We start from the raw sequence: 18,985 nt of genomic DNA, 5'->3' as shown, positions 1-18,985 counted from the left end.
TCTGTTTGCTTGAGCAGTTCATCTGTGACAGACATAACAACATTGACCAAAGGCATTCGCAGGTTGCGGCTCCAAGGGTTTTGAGGCAATGACTTTCTGTTCTTGGAGCCAAGACTTATTCACTGATATTCCACAATTCAGTGCAATTTTCATCTGTTTGTACAGACAATGGAAACAAACAAGTGATCGAAAACAGCCTCCAAGTCTATTTGGTGCCATTACATTTATGTTTAGTCATTTAGTAGATGCATTTATCCAAAGTCACTTACAAATTAGGTACATAGCAAGCAATCTGTCATACAAAAAACAACAATATCTATAGCATCACACTGCCAAGTTCTCAAAATGGCTGGAGCTAATAGCTAGCATAGAAGAAAGAGACAGACAAGATTTATATATATATATATATATATATATATATATATATATATATATATATATATATATATATATATATGTGTGTGTGTCATGTGTAGTGATGTGTGTGTGTGTGTGTGTGTGTGTGTGTGTGTGTGTGTGTGTGTGTTACCCTTAGGGACTGAGCTACTAAGTTACCTTTGAAACAAACCAAAAGTTTAACTTTTCATTCTTTATTGGTCTTTATTTTGGGGGGAGATAGACTTCCCTTGGCATTCCCATGTAAAGAGATGTCAATGACAAACACATCCAAACAAGAGATTGAGGGCTAGAGGAAAATCAGTTCATACATAAAATACATTACTCTTATATTTGATATCTCTCTTTGCGCACAAGTGTCTTTTTCACTTCAAGTCCACATAGCATCCTGTGCTATTAAATATACAGATACATCTGTGACTGTTCAGGGAGGGGGAATCTGTGTGACTGAAGTGGTGGGCACATGTGGATAAAGTTTTTGGGATGAGTTGTGCAGGTCATCTGCCCTTTCTGGTCTACATGATGCCACAGGAAGAGAGGGGGTTGGCAATGTGGCAAGTGCAAGCCGACTGACAGTACTGGCGCACCGTCTGATAGCAGCTGCGGTCACCATCGGTGCCCCACTGCACAGTCCCTGCAGGATCAGTTGGCAGCCGGCTGAGGATGCTGGTATTGATGGCCAATGCAGCCAGCCCGTAGTCAGTGAAGAGCACGGTCTCGCGGCGGCAAGTGGGGCAAGAGATGAACTTGTACTTGGGACAGGACTCATACAAGATCTGCAGGCACTCCTCACACACTGAGTGCAAGCAAGACAGAATGCGTGGCCGCTTGCTGGCAAAGTTGTAGGTGTGTCCACAAGTGGGACAGTCTAGTGGTTCGCATGGCATTACCGGGTCAGAGGAGGTGGAGGAGGAGGAAGAAGAGGTGGAGGAAGAGCGGAGCACATACTGGTTGACAATTACGTTGTCCATCTTGTAGTGGAACTGATGGTAGCAGATGTCGGATGCACTGGCCTTGCGCTGGGCACGGTAACTGGCTTCACGGCAGAAGACAGGGGCAGGGGGCGACACTAGGGTTCTGGATGGGACCACGTTGTTGCCATTGACCTCCATGGTCAGGTGCCCACATGCCTGGTTGACAATGACCTCCCCCTCGCCACCTCCATCCCAGGCCACACGGGGAGGTGGGGCATAGCGAGGCTGGGTCACAGGGACTGGACATTCCAGAGGAAACTTCTCTGACCGGATGATCTTGACGGTGTCCATGGGGATGGTCACAGGTTGGCGCCGCAGGCAGGACATTCAAACCTTGACTTGGTGTTGTGGGCAGAGGATCTGTGTGTAGCTTATGGTCCTGCAGGTTACGTCTTCAGTGCACTGGGGGTGGACACATAGCCATTGTAGGGGACATGAGGATGGATGGGTTTGTCCATTTCTGTCTCAAAGTCCCTCCTTGGTCACAGGCTGTATCACCCTGAGTCTATGTGTGGCACAGATGGACAAAGACTTCCAGCCAGTGCAGAACTTCTAGAGTACAAAAAACCTTGAAGGACAACAGATGTCTTTGTTCTACTTCAGGGGTTTCGAGAGGTGGAAGTTTGCGGCTCCAAGAGTCTTCAGGCAATGACTTACACCCTGTTCACTGATATTGCACAATTCAGTATAGTTCATTTACAGGATACTCAATGGAACAAAGTAACAGGATATTCAAAGATATTATAACACTACACAGTGTGTCACACTCAATATCAAAAGATATGTTGGCAAATGTATCAATTTCGTCATATATATCTTGACTTAAATACAATAAAGGACTAAACACAGAATATGTTTAGGAGAATAATGAGATCTTAAATATTGTTTAGTTTAATCCTATTGAGTTTCAGAAAGGAACTGATGCAACAATTGTTACAGAAGTTTTATCCACCTCAGTGTCACAATCACACAGAATATCTTTCCTTTTTTGGGTCCCCGTTGTGGTATGCCCCTTTTCTGTTCTAGAGTTTTCTCGATATTGGCTACACTTCCATGACCTGTGTTCTGATAAGCAAAGGCTTTTTTGGGAGGTGCTCATGTGGCATTGGAAAGATCTGGAAGGTGCTCTCCCAGTCACTTAAAAGCCCAGAATTCCACAAATAGTCTGTGTTGACTCTGACAGTAAGTGTGTCCACTCTTTGATGAAGTGACAGGTCTGAGAGTGTCTCAGGAGTCTTGCCAGACCTTCCTTCCTTCAAGTGCTTTTCCCAACATGGCACAAATATTCAGACTCATAGGTAGTTTTGTTTCTTTTCCTGTGGAGGAAAAAAAGAGTTCAGGTAATGTTAATGCGAGGATACAACAACTGCACTCTTGGGAACAATTACTTTAAAAGTCCCCTGTCATCTACAGCAAAGAAAATGAGCACTGGGGAAATTCTAATGAATACATTTTAAGAGCTGATTCTGTGCAGTTTGAAAGTGTTCGGCCAGGCTGTGATCTAGACAGCATGTCCATTCACAGCAGATATCTGGAACCCTGTAGCATCTTTTCCAGTCTCTTGCTCTAGCTGCCAGCTGCCTTCTGTGGTCCTATGGGGCACCTAGAAGAACTGTGGGGAAAGAGATTGAAGACCTGATCACAATCTGTCCAACTATTATAAAGTAATGTTATAAACGTACTGTAGTGTAGCAACATTGCAGAAGTCCACCAAATCTAAAATGGCTGCTGGCGTGTATTAAGGCAGGAGAGGTTGTGGTTATGGTATACAATACATTTCAGCCTAGTAAAATCTCTTCACATTTTTTTATGTACAGATGCTTTGTTTGTTTAAGCATACTGACCTCCCTAAAATAACAACATTGGCTCAACCAATGGCATGAGTTTGAGGTGGGACTATCTCTTTGACCAACCAATGGCAGGAAGGAGGATTGTTCAGGAAACCTGTTTGAAAACATTATTTAAAAAAAAAAAATAGTGGCAGAAAATTACACACTTCCAATTTAAATATAGTTAGGTAGCTACAGTGACACATTTGACAGTCTGATACATAAGGGATAATGTACAGTCCCCTACATTATACCCTGACAGGGTGATCAGGACGCTGATGTGAAGCAGAGGGATCTTGTATCACCCTAAAGGGATTTATTTTGCGATAACAACCGGTTGACTGTACATTATCCCACTTTTACACGGCTACTAACAGTGTAAAAGAATAAATCTGTGCAAATAACGTGGACTTTTTTCTTTGATATTTTTCAAGAAGGTGAATTAACATACTGTGAATAACCTCTCGTAAATATGACAATTCTGACGTGAATGCACCATAAGTCAAACCTCTATTTATATATTTTCTTCTCCATCTATCCGTTTGTAAAGACTCCCACTCCACTGCAAAAGTGTTCCACCCAAAGACGTGGACCTCTTGCCCACACACACCACACACAGAAACATGCGCAAGCACACAAAAAACTCCCCTTTTGTACCAGCATCTAGACAATATTTTGACTAATCAGACCTAATAACTAGTCATCATAACCTCTATTCATTCTGTTTGCCATCTCTCTGATTAGTTCTATTGTTTTTACTAATGTAATAAGGTGAACACAGGATGTGGCTCCAAATCATCCTCCCTTTTGTGGAGGATAGTGGCACAGATCAGCCAGTAACTGTCAGCAACATTCAACTGAGTTGCACTTGCCACAGAACCACAGAGCTGCGAGGCAGAGCCAGAAATAACCACACGCTCTCACTGGTGTGCGTGCGTACTCACACACACACACACACACACACACACACACACACACACACACACACAAATGTGTGAATAAGCGTTCTGACATCAGCATAGTCAGCTGGTGCATAGGTGTTAGAAACCGTGAGATGTGGTGAGTGAAATGATTCTCATACTTTCAGACATAGAGATCTTAAATATATATGATAACAAATGGCTGTACATTATCCTGCATATTAAATGGCTTCTTACTAAAAATTATAATAAATGGACATAAAATATTGATGTAAGTTTAATGAAGAATTCATATTGATTTAAATCAGAATCAAGAATTCCAGAAAGTCAAATCATAATAAAAACAAATTGAGTTTCAAATGTAATTTTGGGAGGAGCTTGTTCATCTAGGCCTTCCAATCATATCCCAAAGATTTATTTAGCCGCTTCCCTCACACCTTTGAAGATTCTTCTGGCATCCCTCTTCCTCCTCATCTCCACCTTTATACAGTATTTTATAATGCCTAAAGCAATTAATTATAATCCCACAGAACCTTTTTGTTGTTGTTGTTGTTGTTGTTGTTGTTAAAATTCAATCATAGCTTGAGTCTTATACTTTCCAGTGCATCAACCATAAACAGTTACAGTCAATACAATGTCTGATATAATACTTCAATGCTGGGAATCAATTAATTGCCATTCTTTTACTTCTTTAGTTTGTTAAAATGCAACAAGAAACATGGTTAGCCTCTTTTGGCTAGCATCACACACAGGATTTCACATTTGATAAGACAAGCTACTCCGTTATGTAAGAGGCTTGTCAGAGAATCAGACAGCAGATCAGATATTAAAGCAGCCCAAACACCTGCTGCTCTGCCCGCCACTGCATGCCCAGTGGAAGGAATGAAATCATGTGTGTGTTTGACTCTGTCAGCAGAAAACATATTGAAGAGAGGCAGAGAGGAAGATGAAAGGACAGCAACTGATTGAGATGAGCTGGACCATATTAGGAAAACCGATTAGTAAATATTGACACAAGGGGGTGTAATTTATTATAGCATTTTGTTAAGAAACAGCCTTAAAAAAGAACTGTGGCTGAACCATGGTACAGTGACAGTATCAGACATTACAGTATACAGTGCTTTGGTACTTTGTATTTTTGTACTGATGTATATCATGGTTAGGGCTGGGTATTGATACAGATTTCTTGATTTGGTTGGATACCAATTTACAAGCTCCTGATTCGATTAGATTCTGATTCAATATCGATCCATATGGGAACATTTCTGTTACAATTATGTCCGATTTGCTTACATATAATATAATTATCTGTCAGCGAATGCTCTTAATTTTAAAGGAAACTTCTAGGTACATTTAAAAAATATAAAATTGACAAATAATATTTTATCATAATTTTTTCAGCAAATGAACCCTTTTCACACGTCTGCATTAATAAATCGTCAGCACTTATATAGTGCTTTTTTAAACTTTAAACTTTAAACTTTTAAATTCAAAGCACTTTACACTGCTTCTCATTCACCCATTCACACATATTCACACACCATTGACAGCAGAGCTGCCATGCAAGGCACTAGCCTGCCATTGGGAGTAATTGGGGTTCAGTGTCTTGCCCAAGGGCATGTGGAGTCGTGTGGGCCGGGAATCAAACCGTCAACCCTGCGATTAGTGGACAACCTGCTCTACCACCACAGCCACAGCCGTTCTTGAAATTGAAGTTCTCATAGTTGGGTAAACTATGGAAACAATCGGAAAGAACAGTAATAACCAGTGCCACTACAGTGTCCCAATTCTAAAAGAAATCGGCCGCATTTGTGTTTCCATGAATTTCCAAAAGATGTTGAACTTTGTACGAGCTTGGTGGGTTCAGGCAATTAAACACGAAGATCATAACTTCGCTATTAAACAAGGAAGCACTTTTGACTGTGGACAGTATTTTCAAGATTTGCAACAGTGACTCACAGGTGGAAATATGAGCTGGACAGTCATGGTTTCAATGGAAATATTACACATAACAACCGACACGAGAGTTTGACAGGTTTAGCAGTCAGATGGAGCAGAACATTGGTCTCTCCACTCCTTCCCATTCTGCAACCCCAATAAAAGTATTGTTTAATCAAGTACAACTCACAGATTGTGATTTTTTACATTTAGGGTGATGGATTTCACAGAGGTGGTGTCTAGCAGATGTTCAGATCAATCTGCTGTTCCTCAGTGGTCTCGTTGAGCCGATGACTTGGGAGGAGCTGGGAATTTTCTTCAGTGGATCCTACTGGGATGTGGTAGACCATGTGAGTCGCCTAAAGTAGGTGGAGATTTTGTTGAATAGTTGGAGTAGGGGTTCCCTCAGAGGTCCTTGAGGTTCCTGGGGGTCCTGCTGCTGACTGCCAAGTGGCGGTTGAATCTGTGGCTGACCGCAAGTAGGCAGCCAAACTCACTGTTGCTCTATTTACCACCCGCAAGAAGATAAGGAGACGGGCCCCTATTTCTGAGCCAAGAGGGGTCCCACGGCGCTGCATTTTGCCCGGAGGAGTCCCATGCAACTGCAGCTCGCCCGCTGCCAGCGCTCACGGTCATGGAGACCGTTCCACTGCCAGAGTTCACGGAGGCCGTTCCCCTGCCAGCGCTCATGGCTGTGGAGGCCATTCCCCTGCCAGCACTCATGGCCATGGAAGCCATACCCCTGCCACTGCCAGCGCTTTTGGCCATGGTGACCTTCACCCAGTCTGTCTACTCCCCAGCGGACACTGACGAGCCTGCCCAAACCTCAGTGGCCACTGTTCAGTTTTTTCAGTTCCCAGAAGCCAACTTTGACCTCACTCTCTGTCCAGCATCCGATTTCATGTCTGCACATTCCCCTGTGGTTGCTGCTCAGACTGTCCCTTCACCAGCAGCCAGTGTGTCTGCCCAGCTCTCAACAGATGCCTACCCTTCTATCTTGTCTCCAGTGGCCACCCTTCTGTCTGTCCAGTCTGCTGTGGTCATCTTCCTGTTCATTCAGTCCCCTGCTGCCATATACCAGTCTGTCCAGCCCACTGCAGCCATCGACCTATCTGTCCAGTTACCTCTGCCCAGCGGCAGTTCCTGACTTCTTCTCTGTTATGAAGCTACCTAACATCATTCCCTTCCTGAAGCCTCCTCCCTAGCCTCTAGACCCCGCTCCATTCCTGGAGCCACCCCCCTGGTCAATTGACCCCGATCCTTCCCTGAAGCCTTTTCCCTGGTCACCAGACATCACTCCCTTCCTGGAACCAACCCCCCTGGCTACCAGACCATGCCCCCTTCCTGAAGCCGCCCTCCTGGTTTCCCCCACCCTCCCTCCCTTGGTTGGAACTACCAGCTCCTCCCTGGTCTGTTCCACCTGCTCCACTCTGGCCTCCAGCCCGCCTTGGTCTGCGCTTCTGTTCCCGTCCTGGGCTGTCCTGTCTGCCCCCCCCCCACCCCACCCCCAGAGAGGAGGTACTGTCAGGGTCCTGCCACTAAGTATTGCTTTCTTCCTGTGAGGAAGTATTCTGACTTTAATGTTTTTTTTTGTTGTTGTGTTGGTTGGTTTTCTCTTACGTTTGTCTGCACGTGGATTTTTGTCTGTTAGCCATGTGCTTACCTGTCTATGCCCCCTCATTTAGTCCTTTTTCTATCCTTGTTCTGTCAATTGCTCTCACCTGTTTCCCCTCATTATCCTCATTTCCCTCCCTTTATATTCTCTTTGTGTTGGTCTAGTCTTCATCAGTTCATTGTCATTTCTCCTGTCTTGTCCTGTTGGTCAGCTTAGCACTGTTTTCTTATTATCGCCCCAGATTTGGTTCCAGTGCTTTCTGTTTGATTTTTTCCCTTAGTTAGTTTATTCAGTTGTTTATGTTACTGTTTTCCCTCTCATGGGGTTTTTTGTTTTCCCAGCCAGGTTGGCTTTAGTCTGGGTTTCTGTTGCTTTTGTACCCAGCTTTTGTGTTATTGTTAATAAAAGTTATTTTGTTCAATTTCTGTCTGCATTGTGTTCATCTGTCCATGAATGTGACAGCAGATAACCTTGAAAACAACTTGTAACCTTTGAGTTTAGATTTAACCATTAATGGCTGCTGCATTCAATGTCTCCAAACATAATGCAGGCAAAAATTTGAAAGACTGTGAAAACATACACCTTGGCAGTGGCCATAGTTCCGTTTACCCAACTATGAAGACTTCTGCTTAGTGAACGCGAAAGTGTGAAAATGGTCCATTGGTCAAATTTAAGCATTATTGTTTACTTGCATAATTTGTACTATTTACAAGTATTTACATTGATATGTAGAACATGCACTAAATTGGTACTGTCTCTTTAAGACAAGCGCATATAACAAGAAGACTTGCATGATTTCTTTAGTGAATCCATGTGTGATTAGAATTAAACGTTTCTTTTTTGTTGTTTTTAACAAACTACTGACTGTAAAGAACAGAAAGAGTATTAAACAATACATTTTTTAATTACATATTAAAAAATTTAATTACAAGCTAATAACTTCTTCTCCACTATAGTACTCAATGACGGGTGTGTGAAATCTGAACATTTACCAGCCAGTTGCTAATAACAGACCTTTTTTGTCATATAGCAGGAGATATGGTCACATGTGTGTGGTTTACTCGCATTGTATAGGGTTGTGCATTGAATTGAGTGAAAGTTCGATCTTGAGATTTGTATTTCAAAATGTATTTTGATTACTGAAGATTTTTGATTCATTTAATATTTAGTCCTTTCAGTTGGAAAACATTTAGACATAAATATGATGCTATCCAAAGAGTATTTGATCAGCAGTGAAACACTATCTTATGATGTGTTACACTCATACAAGCAGACAGAGAAGTAAGTTTGAAGCAATTTTGGAGCAGAAGAAATAGAAATAAACCTTGTGTAAATTGTCATCTTAACACTAAGCTAAAATGCTGTTTCTATCCATTTTACATGCACATGTTACCAGACCCGATCATATTTTTTTATCAAGAAAATTCACGTTGGATAATATTTTCTATTTTTCTAGTAAGACCTTTGATATTAGGGTAAAAATCATATTCTTGATAATAATTTAGTATTGTTTTCCTGTAAAAATATCTACAAATCTTGTTTAAGAAACAACACTGCATAAGATATTCAGGTTTTTCAGAGAATGTATTTTTAACATGTGTATTTTATGTTGTAGTACTGGCAGAGTTTTTATAGTCAAAAAAAGTGAAAAAAATCTACCAGTGCTGAAGTAACGGAATACATTACAAATTACATTTTACAGCATGTGTTCTGTAATTTAAAAGGCCAACCCTGTCCAAGATACTTCAAAGATTACCATGTTACAAAATAAATCAGAAACATGGTATTAATGGTGGTACCCTGGTCTTTATCAGATATATTGGTGATGGTATATGTCCAAAACAACATCGTTAAACCATGGCACAGTTTTGTAAGTACAGTGTCAATATCACACATATAATGCCGCAAAAACCTACCTAACAGAATGTTATATGATGTATATGTAAAGTTTAAGAACAAATATTTCTTAAATAACATTAATGGAACATCCTTATGATCAGTGTTGGGGGTAGCACGATAAAAGTAATGTGCGTTATGTAATCATATTACTTTTTTAGAGTAACGAATAAAGTTTTATTTTAGACCATAATATCAGTTACTTCTTAAATAAAGTAACGTGTTTCTTTTCTACACCTCATTCCCTGTATTGTGATAAATCAGGAGTAAAAGTGTGCAAACTTCGGAGGGAGACGTAGTGCATGATGAGCATTGTATTTCTATAGAGTGTGAGGCCAGAGATTATTTTGCAGATAGAGATGAGTCACTTCTATTTAAATGAATGGGAGAAATTGGAACGTTCAACCAAGAAGCTCTAGCACCCAATAGTCAATAGATATAGAAAATAAGTCCTGCATTGCAGGTAAAAGAGCATATCACCTTTTAGATGCATACATCGCCTGTCAATCAACTTGCTAACGCGCATGCGCATTTAGTGTTTTTAGCATAATACGAGTTCAACAACATTCAGTTGAGTGAATCGCGGTTGATTTGTGTGTTAATACACAATGCATTAAAAAAATCAGTAAACACATTTAGGCAGAGGGATTATAAGACTAGTCCTCCACTGGCCATGACTCGCTCAATTCATGGACTTAAGCAGCCGAACTGCTCTGTGTTAGAGCTCCCTGTAACCAGGAGAGTGGAATGAAAAAAGCTGACTCTGGATCAGTGGCTCAGAGCAACGTTCTACATGTTTGTGTACGCAGAGATAATGTCTTAGTTTCTAAAAATATTCTACATTTTTGTTTTATAATTAACAAGTAGTTTGATTCATGAAACAAACCATTTTTATGACATTTTGGTAGCATTAAATTCCAAGTTGTATCAACAAGCGCCTTTGAAGTTGTGGCATCAGTACGCACCGTAGATCAAGTGAAAAATATTCATTTATTCATCAGACTTGTTCCTTGAACATGTTAGGCTGGTAATCCCCACAGAATTTTATCCTGACTTTTGAAAAACATCTTAAATTTGCTCTGGCATTGTCGATGGGCACAGCACATGATGATATATATGATGCAGGTTCAAGTGTTGGACTTTGCTGCTTTATGTAAGACAGTGATTATTCTTCATTATTCATACTGGCTGCCATGTTGATGGAAAAACAAATCATAACATATAAATATGATGTGAAGACATATTTTCTAAATATCTGTTTGTTTACTATGTTGTTTTGACATGAGTGTTGTACAGTAGCTAGCATGACCTGTAATGTCTCTTGTATGCAGTGCATGGATTATTTGTATGGAATGCATAACATAGCAGAAGAGAAAGTGGCTGTGAGAAAAACTTCAAAAGTAACACTAAAGAAATAAAACGCTTTACTTTCCACAAAAATATATTTTAATTATAAAATTATTATATGCAATAACGCAATATTCTAACAAGTAACTTTTAAAAGAAACGTTACCCAACTCTGCTTTTGATATTATTATTATTCTATGAATGTTCTCACAATGTTAGAAAAAATAATTACTCTAAAACGCTAGGCAGAAATATAAACAAAAAAAAAGTTTGACAGGCTCAATAACTGCATAAAGCAACAGTCAACATCATTCTTGAATTCATTTTCAACCTTATCACATTGTCAAGGTATTGCATTCCAGTACGTCCTGGAACCTCCACACAAATAGACACTCAAACTGGAACAAAACTGGCCTTAAATCACTGAAAATATCCACTAATGTCAACAGAACCTAATAAAAACACAGAAAGCAAGCAAACATATGGGCGCACAGTCATACTTGACAGAACATTCCTGTCCTCATACTCCCCTCACTCCTACTTTCACATACACACAACAAAAATACACACAGGTACCACCCAGCACATTCCTTAACCACATCCTTTCCCTGCCTCCCGCTATCTCGTTCTCTCTCTGGATGCATTCCACTTGTGCAGTGAGATTGCACCAAGAGGGCACCATGTCCTGTGTCAGCGATGTTATCAGCTGTTCATCTCGCCTGACCCAAGCACTGCCCTTATGGCCACGTAGATCTCACACATGCAGTCACAGGGTGATCTTATTCATATTCGTAACTGTTGTATCTTAAGTGGACTGGTCCATACTGAACTTGTTGGAGCCTTTGCACAGGACACTCTTCACCAAGTTGAATGCTCAGAAACAACCCTATATTGGGACATTCAGTTATGTGTAAAAAAGGTAACTAAACTTTATTCGAATAAGAAAAGATTTTTCTGAATTGATGGTGTTACACAAATTAAATTAATCACAATAATGATCAATTATAAAAAAATAAACAAACGTATAAATCCAATTTCCTATGAAGCTAAGATTCGTAATCATTTGTACAAGTTGTTCATACATAAAAGGATTTATGTTGTATATTTAGAATTTCTAGCATTTAGATTTAGAATCACACTTTACATACAGCATAGCTACTGTACCTGTGATGACTACTAATACCTACAAGATCTAAAAATTATATAACATTGGCACTTGCCACAAACTTAAGCTTCTTTTCAATGACAGAAAACAAACAAGTCAGTTGATGGAGGTTTCTGCTGAATTATAAATTCCCAAGAACAAGCAGAATCAGTTTAAGGTGGTTCTGTGAAACAAACAAAAATATATTGTGGAGCGGAGGGGGGCGGGGCCGGGTCGGAATATCGCACGCCCGGTCCCCAATCGGCCTGATGAAGCACGCGAGGGATAAAGGCGGCCGGTGACGATGGTTCGAGAGAGAGAGAGAATTACGGGCATGTCCGTCATGTGTGTGTTTGTTTATGCTTTTGGTTTGAGTTTAATTAAATTATCATTTATGTTGACAAGCCGGTTCTCGCCTCCTCCTTGCCCATCCTTTAACTGTTTTACATATATATATTTGCCAATTCTGGCACTGTGTGATACTTGGTGGATGTGTAGACAGACTATGTTTGTGTCCTTGGTCTTAGAAAGGGTCGCTGTGTGTGTACAGTGGGGTCCCACAGTTGAAACTAAATTGAAATTCTTGGCTTCAAAGTCTAAATTAAAAATGGAAATACAAAATAAAAAAAATCTAAACAAGGAAATGTTATGGCATAAAATGCGGAAGACATATTCAGCAGATTCTACAGTATTTCAAGGACACTAATATGAGCAAATTTGTGACAATGACCATGTTAACTCTTTGTTATTAAAGGTCAGATTTACTTGCTTCCATTGAAGTACATAAGATGCTCTTATGGAAAAAATTTCAAATCATGCTGGAATAACATGCATCATCAGGTTGATAAGTGTGGGTGAGAAACAGATCAATATTTCAGTCCTTTATTCCTAAAAATCTCTTTTACATTCACTTTCACATTTTTCTTCTTTTATTTTGGGCAATTCACATTCTATGTACATATTACCACTGGGAAGGGATGAGAATTGATAGTAAAAAAGGACTTAAATATCGATCTGTTTCTCAACCACACCTATCATATCACTTATGAAGATATGGATTTAACCACTGGATTACAATTATGCTGCCTTTATGTGCAATTCGGACCTTCAAAGTCCACCATTCACTTGCATTGTGAGGACCTACTGAGCTGAAATTTCTCAAAATCTTTTTTGTGTTCAGCAGAAGAAAGAAAGTCATACACATCTGTAATGGCATGAGGGTGAGTAAATGAGGAGAGAATTTTCATTTTTGGGTGAACTATCCCTTTAAGAAGCAAAATTACATTAGAAGATAATATATTACCATAAGATTTGTTTTCAGTTAATATAGCTTATTCAAAATGATGAAGCCCATATAAAAACCCTTGTCAAAAAATCTTAAAGGAATACTAAAGGTAAGGGTGTAGATTTGGCTTGAATATTGGGGGGTTGCAGCGTGAAGCATCTACATGTTTCCATTGATCATGATATAAATATTGGGGGAGTTGTACTTGCTTGTTTTGATTATGGGTGTGTGTGGGGGGGTAGTACCTCTCCCTGGAAACTACGCCCCTTGGAAAAGGAATTTCTACCATAATTTTCAACCAAACAAATCTTGTTTGAGCAATCAAATAATTATGGTTTCAAACAAGAATCCTCAAAGAATCAAATAAGATCCAATTGGATAAACTGAGATTCTGAGGGATAAACTTGTAAATAGTAATTTCATTACATCCAGCAGATTCTTTTTTTAATCTTTAAGGATTTTTAAACGACTCTTGCTTGATCCCATTAGGATTTATTACGATAGAAATGCTGCTGACAAGATTTTTTGACAATGTAGTGATGATTAAATGCTGTCACCACAAAACACATTAATATACATCATCACAAAGTCAGAATTTGCCAAAGCAAGGCTGATTTTGCCATGACCTTAGGTGCACAGACATTTTCTGCTGTCTTCCTTTGAGATATTGACAGACAATATTGATTGCTCAATCTTCATTGTGTCAGAAGGCTGAATCTACAGTACAGGCAGGAGCAAACAGGAACTTTTAGATGTTGGGTTGATATTTTCATGGTTATTAATATTCAGGTACTTTGTGCATCTGTTAGCAGTTTTTAGTGCAGTGTTGTGGGAGGGGTGTGCCAGCAGCGGCAGTTATGCAACCAGAGCAGCATACGCAGCACCCATCCTGACTGCAGCGACCATGCATGCAACACAGACATATACACACTTAATGACTCTCAATCACAGGTCCTTTACTATCTTAACGGCAGATGTTGATTCATGTGTGTCAGAGTAGCCCCATGTGATAAGATGCCCACTCGCATAATGTGTCATTGATGGAAAGCGTGTGTGAATGCAAACATGAACTGCAACCTACCCTGTTCCACAACATGGTCAGCATGGTTACACAAGAATAGTAGTGCAATATAGGAAGTGAGACCCAGAAATGCAGAAGTAAATACAAAAGATAAAGAGACTCCCTCGTACACAATTGAACAGACCACATGCAAAAAAAAAAATATATATATATAGATATGCATTGAAGAACATATAACATGCAAACAAAGCTTTAAAAACAAGTATTCTGCATATTCCCCAAACCTTCATAACCTTCGCACTCCAACAAACATTGAATTTTGTCATAATCTAAAAAAGTCAAATATTTTTCATATGAAATAAATGTGCCTATATACATTAGGTTACACCAATGAAAGTTATTCTTTAGAGTTACAATATATAGAAGTATCTCAAGGAAACAAAACACATCTTCACATTTTACAGTGTAGAATATTTGACACGCACATACACGTGCACACACACAAAGGTAAACCCATCTAATTATACCATATGCCACCAAATACACCAATAATACATCCATCATGGCATCCTTACCTGTATATATGTGTCTTGTGTTTTTAGTAGCAGATCTCTGGATTTGGACGTGTGCAGTGGATTTGATTTATTTAAAAGATCTTAGTGTCTCTCCTTGCATTTGGACACAAAGTCCCTCTGATGCTGCTGCCTCAGGCTGTCTACCCATCGCATCGGATGCCCCTGTTGCAAATGTGAAGACGCAGGAAACACTTCCCTGCCTGTTTCCAGAAGCCGAAAGATGGATGGAAGGGTGGAGGATGGGAAAGATGGAGGTCGAGATGTTGGATACGTCACAAAGCACCGCCGTGAGAAAAGATTTAAGGTGAACTATGTTCTTGTTGGTCCCGTGATGGTCGAATTCTGTGTCCGTCAGGTCAATCATTCATTCAATCACTCACTCGATCAGTTGTGTAAGAGGTTTCATGGATGTCTGGGTCCGCTTTCCTCCTTTTCAATGTCCACACACTCTGTCCGACCTCTTCTTTCTTGGAATTCTCACTTGCATGATAGATTTTTTAGCAATATCTTTCTCTACAGCACGGTAAGCACCATTTGTCTGTGGAATTCCTTTCCCTTCTATCTCTATCTGTCTGTCTCTCTATACACACATTATACGCACCCCCACACACACGCACAGAAGCACTCTGACTCACAAGTGCATGCTATGCCTCTGTTTCTGTGTGTATATCGTACTCTTCCTCCTCACAGACTCACTCTCTCTCTCTCTCTCTCTCTCTCTCTCTCTCTCTCTCTCTCTCTCTCTCTCTCTCTCTCTGCTGCAGTGCCTCTGCAAGCTGTATCACATTTTCTCATCGCCAGAAAAACATTCCAACCAATCAGAGTCCCCCACTCATCCCCCCTCCCTTTGCAAGCTCTCGTTCTCTGTCTCCATCCATCTCTTTGTTTTTCTGTCTCTCTCGCTCAAACACAAACAGTGTACAGATGCAACTGCACAGACTCACACACATTTGCATTTTGTCATTGTATTCAGCTGCTCTGGAACATTCTGACGCTTTGTCATGAAATTCACAGATCTGCCCACGCCGTAGATGTTGAAAACAAATGGGCGACACATTAACAGATTAAAGCTAAAAACAAATCATCTGCAAGGTTGACAGTTAGCGTTCATTATATTTTATTAATATAAGCTGTGCAAATGTTCAGCTGATATGTATTCGAATAGATGGTAGTGCTTTAATTATCAAATGCCATGCAATGTGTTGAGCGATCACAGCATGTGGATGTTGGGCTAGGGGATTGTGTTATATAACAGACTGAGAATTTCATCAGTTTTATCTTTATACATGTCCTTGTGCTGACCCAACAGATAATCCACAGGATTCAGAGGGGAATAGTGTATTTATGATTTTATATGCATACACAAACTGAAAGAACAAGATTTACACAAAATGTGAATAGTGCATGCACATGCTAACCTCCTGATACACCCACGTTACTGCTGAGTGCATTTTCCATTTCATTTTTTTATTTGTTACTAGTAGCAACTAACAAGCAAAAAACTAAACAAAATCTAGAGCAAATAGTTTTCTTAAAATTTGATGTCCTCATATGTGGAACCATATGTACCAAGCTATAGAAAGTATACCGTCAGATTACAAGCCCGAACCCAGTACTTACTATCTAATTTCATCTCCTAGTACTGTTGCAATAGGCTGTATTTTATGTAAGCATATAGGCAACATTCATAACAGTACTGAAACAGTACACATACACCGTTTTCACCGTGTGAAAAAAATGCATTTTACCGTTTTTTCCGATTTACCGTTTATTTGCTGAAACTTCACTTGGTGCAGAACAATGTGGAATAATATGAAACACTGCAACAGTCCCCTCTATGCAGCCTGAACTTGTTCAGATTGTTGAATCTTTGTGATAACTGTGCTAAAAATAATCTAGATGCAGCGCAAAGAGTGAAACAGAGAGCAGCTGTCTCAAAATGAGTTTTTTTTAAATGTGTAATCTCTAAAAAGTTATTTTTATCCTGCACGAGACGTTGTAGAAAAAGCGAGACATGGTGCAAATGTCAAAGACATTCGTCCAGCATGTGTTTACATAGCAAAACAATGAGAAAACAGAACAGACGTGTGCAAAAACATGTTTAGTGTGAACGGCCCCTAATGCCGAGTTTACAATACACGATTTTAGTGTCGATTTTCAGTTTTCAGACAGCTTTTTGGAGATCGCCGACAAAAGCCCGAAATCAGAGTTCACTCCCATGAGCGACAAACGCAATGTTTGTATTATCAAAGATGCGATTTGCAAGAATGTCAGCAAGATATCTAGAATGTTAAATACCTGGACCTGTCTGCGATTCCAAATCACGCAATGTGAAATGTGTTTTGACTGAATTCAACTGCAGATTTGACCTACAGCCAATGAGAGAGCAAGAAATGGGGCATGGGATGATTCAGTGGGAGGAGTCCTGATGTACCTGACACAGAACATCAACTAGCATGGCTACGGTATCAAGAAAATGAAGAAATGAAGGAAACATTTGTGAAAAATTTGCAGGAGCACCAGATTTTATGTTTCATCTGAACTGTACCACAACCGGGTGGAGAAAGAGGAGAGTTAGAGAGAAATTGCCAATTCTCTTGGACAGTCAGGTAAGCAAATAGTAAGATGTTTCAGTAGGAGGTACTTTTCATATTGTAACCAATAAAATATATGATGCTTTACACATTATGTAAAGGCGATTAAAAACATACACATCATGTTCTGATGTGATTTGAAAACTTGCATGACAAGACAGACAGTTGTGTAAAATGAATAGTACCACAATCCGATGTCTTTGAAAGTCGTGTAGTGTGTAGGAGGCATAACTCATCTGTTTGCGCATATCTGTGAGTGAGAGCGCATGCAAGTCGGGTAAGCCTGTTTATTTTTTCATTCATTACAAACCTAAACATGACCCGAACCCGAAGTCCTACTTGAAAACTGACAAGCACGCACGCACGCACACACACACACACACACACACACACACATGTTGGTGCGGCTTCTGCAAGTATTCCAGAGAGCCGTGTAATCGTATTCAAAAGTGAAATGGCAAACAAATTGTAAATCTAGTACACTAGAAATTGCATTTAATTTGTTGCTTTTTTACAAATCTGTGAATTAATCAACCAAATGAATGTCCCAATTGTCCCAAACTTCAGGAAATACTTCTGGAAAATCCATTATTGAATCACACCAATGGATAACTCATTGCTTCTTGAGTGGCTTTAGATTGAGGAACCCAGGATATTCCTGGACTTTGATTTCAGATGTATCTATAGAATCTTTGTGCAAATACCAATTAACTTTGCTGTGTTGACACCTTTTGTAAGAGTTCTGGCTCTGCTCACCTGACATTTCAGAGGTGTAAATGATGTAAAAACACATAAAGACAAGTATTGCTACATAAATACTGAAGCTCATTTATTTTATTACAATAAGGCAGAAACCATTCAATTAACATCATATTACAGGAAATATATTGGATATACATACCATGGTAGAAAGATGAATATTATTATATAATCTCTCCTTATCCCAGGCACAAAATAAACTAATAATAATAAATTAATAATAATAATTAAAAATTAATTACTTAAATTTTTAAATCAATACATCAAGTGAACTCTCAAAATTGTAAGACCAAAATTTAAAAGCAAAGTAAAAACATGTGTTTTGGGAGTTTGGTTGATAAGAGAAAAAAAATAGACCCAAATGTTCAGCTTTGATTTGATCATAGTGCATCTGAAAAGTTGCAAAATAAAGCGGCGAAGATCTCTGTATTATTAGTTGAAACTATTACTCTTTGTACTTTATTTTAAAGTCAGTGTGAGGTTTTGGACAGGTAAACATTGTTAAATTTACGCAAAGAAAAATAGCATGCATGTGTAAAATTAGCTACAGTAGCAGCTAAATGGAATTTGACATGAATACAAGAAAATACAAAGTACTATATAGCATAACTTATTCGTTTTTCCTTGGGTTTACAATTAAAGTCTAGGAACAAAAGTTGGTAAAAACAATGTACATTAATCTAAATGTACAA

General features: G+C 39.4%; 1 protein-coding gene across 3 annotated transcripts; it reads right to left on the bottom strand.

The window, feature by feature from the left end:
- Window positions 1-556: 556 nt before the first annotated feature.
- On the bottom strand, window positions 557-15,616 carry rnf208 (ring finger protein 208). Of its 3 annotated transcripts, XM_052117063.1 has the most exons (4): window positions 14,941-15,616; window positions 3,215-3,314; window positions 2,821-2,982; window positions 557-2,686 (listed from the first exon to the last, which is right to left on the bottom strand). In XM_052117063.1, exon 4 carries the CDS (start codon window positions 1,695-1,697, stop codon window positions 912-914), a length of 786 nt encoding a protein of 261 aa, XP_051973023.1. In that variant the 5' UTR covers window positions 1,698-2,686; window positions 2,821-2,982; window positions 3,215-3,314; window positions 14,941-15,616; the 3' UTR covers window positions 557-911. The 3 variants fall into 3 exon arrangements, with proteins under 3 accessions (XP_051973023.1, XP_051973024.1, XP_051973025.1); XM_052117064.1 differs by having other exon boundaries at window positions 557-3,314; XM_052117065.1 differs by lacking the exons at window positions 2,821-2,982; window positions 3,215-3,314.
- Between the last annotated feature and the right edge of the window lie 3,369 nt (window positions 15,617-18,985).

Source organism: Xyrauchen texanus, chromosome 44 (genome assembly GCF_025860055.1).
Source record: "Xyrauchen texanus isolate HMW12.3.18 chromosome 44, RBS_HiC_50CHRs, whole genome shotgun sequence".
Taxonomy (NCBI): domain Eukaryota; kingdom Metazoa; phylum Chordata; class Actinopteri; order Cypriniformes; family Catostomidae; genus Xyrauchen; species Xyrauchen texanus.
This window is presented reverse-complemented; position numbering and strand designations above follow the sequence as displayed.